General features: G+C 39.9%; 1 protein-coding gene across 1 annotated transcript in view; it reads left to right on the top strand.

The window, feature by feature from the left end:
• LOC109951547 (ras-related protein Rab-26-like) overlaps window positions 1-6,911 on the top strand; it is a 90,705-nt gene that overhangs the window by 3,659 nt on the left and 80,135 nt on the right. Inside the window, exon 3 of the mRNA XM_020586117.1 lies at window positions 2-54. Coding sequence (XP_020441773.1) covers window positions 2-54 — 53 coding nt within the window. The remainder of the gene's footprint in view (window position 1; window positions 55-6,911) is intronic.

Here is a 6,911-nt window from a genome sequence, read left to right as displayed (position 1 = left end):
TTTGGAGCCTTTCTGGCTGGGAGCTTCATTTCCACTGTGGGCATCGACTTCAGGGTAAGTGCAAACACATTCACTCAGAAAAAATGTCAATTAACTGAACAAAACATTGGCTGGACTAGTTAAAACAAACCACAAGTTTGCTGCTGGAGCCTACATTTCCCAGAGTGCAACTTAATAGCATCCTCCATCAAACCCTCTGCTAGTTAAATGACCGTCTCTTTCCCACTTCATACCTTCAGGTTTCTGTCAAATAAACAATCTCACACGTAACTCGATAACATGTTTTCTTAGGCTTTCAGAGCCACAGAATACCTTATACAACTGTTTTCACAGGCTGAGTAGTGTTATTTTATAACTAATATAACCTTTTTATGTAAACTCTGTGGAATACCCCTTTAAGATTGAACACTGGCTATTATAAATTTATTGGGGTGACTGGGGCTATTCTAGATTTTCCCAATGGGACACGACATTTAAACTAAATTATGCTAAACTAAAACACTAATTTAAAGCGAGGTTATTTATTGACGAGCTAATGGCTAACCCATTTTCTGGTCATTATGCCCTACAGGAAAATTGCAAACATTGGTTACAGTGGCAGGAAGGACCAGCCAGTGTCACAGCAGCGGACTAAGAGCTGTGACCTGTTCCGTTCCTTGACTGTCTGTTGCTCCCCAGAGCAAGATCTCTGTAACTGCAGAATCTGGCACAGCTGTTTGGGGAAAGAAACCTTCCCTTAGGAGGCATTCTCAGCTCTCTTTCTCTGATGCTGTCATCCAGAGTGACTTACAGTAGAACGAGCTTTACAGTAGAAAGAGGTTAAAGCCAGTAGCAGGCGGGCCTGCCAGAGCTGAAAACGCACTGCAGCACAGCAGGATGTCCTTGGGTGCCTATTATTTGACATACCTGTATGTGGGAAGTTAACAGGACCACACTGCACATAAAGCATGAATCATAATTCTCTGAGAGACTTTGGGTTATCATTTTACCCAGTTCCACAGTTTCTCAAGTAGTACAGAAGTGTTCAGTCATCAGGATGAGCCAAGCGAGGGAGGGAGACTCAAACATATGCTGCTTTCCTGAGGTTGTAATGCTTGAAAATAGAGCAGTGGTATGGAGTATGGCATCATACAGCAGAATAGCTCTTTACACTCTAGAAAACGGAGTCATCTTTTCACATTGGTGGTAGAGGTAAATGTACATAAAGGCATTTTTCTTTCACATATGAAAAGCTTTGTAGCAGGAAGTGTCAGTTATTATTACTTTCATAAGCAGAATAGAGTGTGCACGTTCATAAAGCGTAACAGCTTTTGGATCAAACAAATCAAACTATTTCTGCGCTAATCGTAATGCTGCTTCATCCCACTTTTTGGCTGCTATCGGAACAGTGTGCTAATGCTTTGTCTGTTTCTGCCATTGGCTGTAAAACAATAAAGTAAAGCCACCACGAATCAGTCGCCCCCTGGTGGCTGGGTGCAGTGTAAATCCCACCTCCTTCATGTTAGTAGATGGGACATGAGTCAAACTAAAAACTCAAAGTATAAATCAAATAAATTTTTCCCAGAGGTCACTTCTGTGGTTTTTGGTAGATATTACTGATAGATCAGATATTGCTGATGTGTGGTCTTTTTTTTTACTCCGCTTGTTACTCTAAGTGGGATGTAACGTTCCACTTCCAGATCCAAACCTCTCCGGACCCAGATAGCGGGGCTGGAGCCAGTCCACCCTAACAGTATGTTTATTTTCTTTACAGCTGTATTGTTAACCTAGATAATTTTTATATGATTTAAAATCCCCATCAAGAAACGAGTTATTTCTGCCCAGTTTGTTGCAGACAAAATGATCTATGATGGGGATCTACTGAGTGTATGCTGTTTATTTTGCAGTTTACCTACAAGATGATATATTCTGGTTAGAGTGCATTAAAAACCTGCAGTTTTCAGCACTGTCAAGAATGTGCAGCAATGTGACCTTTTTCATTCAAGATAATGGGGCATATACTGTATGTCACCTTCTCATTAAAAAAAGTTTATGGCACAACCTAGCTTGTGCCTCCTTTTTTCCATCTAATATTTCTCCTTGAACCCAAAACGATGCGTCATAAGTGAAAGGTCAAACTGCTCTGCTTCTTTTCTTTTATCTATTTCTGGGAGCGATTGTTAGAAGAGCTGATGAGATTTATGACACTGGAGGACTAGCAGGGTGTATTTCTTCTTCTCCTCCCTACTGTTGGTGATGTATGCAAAGTGTGCATTTAATCAGTACTGCCTCTCATTTCCATAGTATGGATTTTCAATCCCTTTAACCTTACTTTTCACTCAGCTTGAAATGCTGCCATGCAGCACCGGTCCAGTTAATCATCAAACAAACTGCATCATGCAATGACACAGGTGTGTGTGTGTGTGTGTGTGTGTGTGTGTGTGTGTGTGTGTGTGGGCGCTGGAGGGAGCGACAGTATGCCAGAGTATGATAGAGGCCATAATGTTGACCACCCTCACTGTCCTTTATGGCTAATTGCCATCTGACACTTTGTGTATGTGACTGTCTGTGTGTGACTACTAGCAGGAAGAACAGCTGGCTTGTGCCTCATTTACCTAGATCCTCAGAATATTTTAACTGGCCAGATCCTAAATGAGTCTTGTGGAAGTTATTTATTGCATGTTTAAGTTTTTATTTTGTTTCACAGTAAATACCGGCAATAAAATGACTCTGATGCACTATATGGTAAATAGTTACTGTGGCACATTAGCATTAGCGGTGTCTGAAGACGAGTTACAGGTGAGACAGGTTGTATTAGACATCAGAAAATGTATACAAACTAAACATTTATAGATTGCATGTTAGTCATGACTTAAAAGCTGAAATGAATTCTAACTTACATTGAAAGCCACTGGTTTGGAGATTGGGGAACAGGTGCTGTTTTGCTTTATGGTACAAAATGAGACGAGTTCACTGTCTTTGCTTTCTGATAATTTTGAGACAAAGAAGTCGGTCTCTATTTTACTTGGTTAATCACAGTGGTTTGCTTTACAGCACAAAACTCGGAGGTTGTTGTTCCTCTAGAGCAAACAGTGCAAAAGCTTTTAGAATTTCTGGTGATTGCAGATGGTGGATGGAATCAAAGGGGACACCGCAGGAATCACTTTAATATTTTTAACCTCTTCATGTAAAGACAAAGAAGAACCTTGCTAACTTTGCTGCAAATCTACATGAACCCTTCTTACACTGTCGGATGGACTCTGGGGTTCCTGTCCATCTCACCAAACTGCAGATGTAGCAACTTTAAAACAAAATGTAAACTGTTATAAATGTTTGTTTATTGAACACATTCATTTAACATTCATATTCAGCTTTTTTGGCCAGGTACATTGAACACATAAGGAATTTCACTCCGGTAACATTCACAGTGCTGGTGGGAAAAGTAAGCGAACATTGGTATTGGATTTAATACCTAGTCAAACCTCCTTTTGTCTCCTTTTGCAGACAGTTTGCCTATGGACCAAAAAAACATATAAACCCATTGAGATGATTTTATAACCCTTTCATTTTTTGAAAATCAATAATGCTGATCATAAGTTTTCTGAGATTTCTTATTTTGAGGCCCGGTTCACATCAGCACGTACTTCTAGTGAATAACACACTCAAAATGTTGGTGTGGTTTTTTTTTTTCTAAGTCAGAGCAGATATAACCCAAACCTCCAGTCTGGTTTCATTGACTGGAATCCAGGTTTGCTAATAACTCCTGGCTCTTGTTGCCTTTTGTTGAAGTCATTAGCCACATGCTGAATCTTTATATGATATCGTCAATGTGGCCATGTTATTGATTAAAATAGATTGTTTATAATTGTATTAAAATGAAGATCTGACCATGTTTTATGACAAATTTATACATACTGTAAATGCACACAGTTGCAAAGCATTGGATTACTTTTTTTTGGTTCTGCATTTTACTTTATGATCTACAGAGTGTCCCTCAGCACTAGTGCCCCAGTGGTGGCTGCAGGTGGTAGGATCTTATAATCGGCTATAAAAAAATGTGAAAAAGCTAACGGCAAACAAATTTTATAAAAACACTTTCAACCAAGGCTATAGTGGTTTGAAACAGAGGAACATGGTTGTGGAAAAATAGTTTTTAAATAGTTTATTTAGGAAATGACTTGTTGAGACCCCTTCCCAGGGGTCCCTTCGGTCGAGGACATCTCTAGGGACAGGTGTAGGAAGAAAGCCCTCAGTATTGTGGAGGACTCCTTACGCCCTTCTCATGGACTGTTTGGCCTTTTGCAGTCAGGCTGGAGATACTGTTCTATAAGAACATAAACTACTATAACGTGCAAGAGTTTCTTCCCAGAGACCATAAGAATACTGAACACAACACATTTTGATTTTAACATTATTTATTAAGATATCATTTGGTACTCTTATGGTTATTTGGAGAATTCTTTTAAATTAGCTTTAATAAGTGCAACAAGTTGGATTTTTTTCCTATGTTTTAAATTGTTTCTGCACTCCAGTCCTGAGAAACATAATTACATTCCTATATACGTGTATGTTATGCAGATATGTTGGAATGACAAACTAAGTAAACTTGAAGTTGTTTACAGTTCAAAACCCTCTTTGGTAAAGACGAAGAGAACAAACTGTTTTGTGACAAGCTCCGGGAACAGTCAAATTCCTTTCTAACTTTCTCAATGACATTGAAGTATGTTCACAAAGTCAACAACGCTGAGTTTATTTTTGTAGTTTATAGATACGTATATCACTGAGATTTGAAAGGCAGTGAAGTCACTCTGCCTGTTGTTGTCATGCGAACCATTCTCCATAGCTCCCTGATTAGTCTGGCCGCTGGCCCGAGTATCTTGCCAGAGGCTGCTTTTAAGACTAAAATGTTGCAGTGAATGTCAAGCTTGTGAGAGTTGTACTTGTTTTGTACAACTGGGAAGCAACAGTGATCATTGGAAGCATGTTGATTGTAGAGCTGCTAGTACTGCTTGTGTGAGATCACGGCCTGGCAGTGGCCTCACTAATTAAGTCAGTTAATTAAAGTTTTACAAATGATATCTGTATTAAGTTCCTTGCTGCCAAGATGACTTGTCTCTTTAGCCACCTGTATTTGCATTTCTAGGCCTTTCATTCAAGACTCTATAGCCTAGTCTTTTAGAATATGGTGCCTGTGTATCCTGACTGACAGACTGTAATCAGTCAGAAGAAGACTGATAATGACTACGGTCCCTCAGTGGCTCTTCAGGCTCTCAGACATTGTCTGTCGATCCTGGAATGCATTTTTTTTTTTCTTGTGGCAGTGAATCTTAATTCCCCCTGCTAAGGACTGTAACTCTGTCTATAGGGAAATCAAATTATTCCTTAAAATCCAGTACCACTGGACAACATTTGGTTGCCATAGTAATGATTATGCAATTTTCTGTGCACAGTATAAAAAGGGGTGAAAAGTAGTTTACATTATGCATGCACTGTGACAGAGATGTGATTAACACTCATTCTTACAAAACCTCCTCTCAAAGCACCTTTGACATAAGGGCACTTATTGTTTGCCAGTTTACAAAATATTGTGTGGCTCTCTCATCTGTATGGTGAGACAGCTGTGGTTTACACACTCCACCTCTAGAGTGGTGCAGGAAGGTGACATTCTCTGTCAACCAGTGGTTAATTTGTGCCGGAACAAGGCGGATCAGGCTCAAATTATGACCTGCACAAACCTGGCATTTCATTAACATATGAAAGAACTGCGCTATATGAGAAATTATAAAGAGTCCAGCGTCTAAGACTTTTTGTACAACTAGCCTTTTACAACAGGATATTGGATTAAAATTATCCTAGAATAATTAAATGGAATATAAAGAGAATTATGTCCCTACGTAACCAGTCCACACTGGTCACACTGGGTGCACACTCAGTGCAACATGAAAATAAGCAAAAAAAGGTGAAAAAGACCTTATGCTCTGGCCAGTTTTAAATAATTAAAGGTACGGATGTTTTTTTAACATTACTATTCTGAATATAATCTTCATGTGGAGTGGAGTAACTAAGGCCCCACATAGTAGGGTGAAGGTCGTAGGTTCTCAGCACTAATATATAGAGCATCACTCATACTCAACGTTTATAACTGGCACTTACAAATGTGCATCTTCTTATGTGGTTTATTGGTCTCTACAAACACAACAAATAATGCTTTTGCCTCTAAAGTGCTCCCTTTAAAGTCGGGGTAAAATCAGTTCATTGTTCCTAAACACATCATCAGTGTTAGAAAATAGTTGCTGAAAACATGTTAAGACACATTACAAGAGGTGTAGTGCTATTTGATGAAGTGCTGGAGTGCACCTATGGCACACACACAGCTAAGTTGTAGCCTGTTTCGTGGGCTGTGTGAACACTTTTCCGACATGTATGGTGGCAACTAATTGCCCACACATCAGGGTTAGACTCACTTTATTCTCTAGCCATTTGTTGCAGGGTGAATACCAGGTAATCAGGATGTAATCTCCACGGGGCACCAGCTAGGGGACATGTCCCACCCAAAATATGAAATCCCTCCCAATATTTGTCTTGATCAGTCATCAAATGCTTCTTAAAACTGCTTTCCACTCAAAAGTGTTAAACCAACTCCAAAATGCACTGAATGTTCACTGAGCTCCTCCCGCTTTATGTTGTCTTAGATGTGAAGCAGCAACAGTGAACACATCAGCTGTGCACGGGGCTCACAACTGGTCAGCTTGTGCCAAAGTTTGGCCATCCTGTACTCTGCTTGCACCATTTAAGCCTACAGCTGATCACTCACAGGTACACAGGTAAAACAGTCTGTTTAACTCCCAGCATCCATCCATCCATCCATTTTCCTCCGCTTATCCGGGACCGGGTCGCGGGAGCAGCAGTCTAAGCAAAGATGCCCAGACTTC

This window comes from Monopterus albus, unplaced genomic scaffold (genome assembly GCF_001952655.1).
Source record: "Monopterus albus unplaced genomic scaffold, M_albus_1.0 scaffold395.1, whole genome shotgun sequence".
Lineage (NCBI taxonomy): Eukaryota > Metazoa > Chordata > Actinopteri > Synbranchiformes > Synbranchidae > Monopterus > Monopterus albus.
This window is presented reverse-complemented; position numbering and strand designations above follow the sequence as displayed.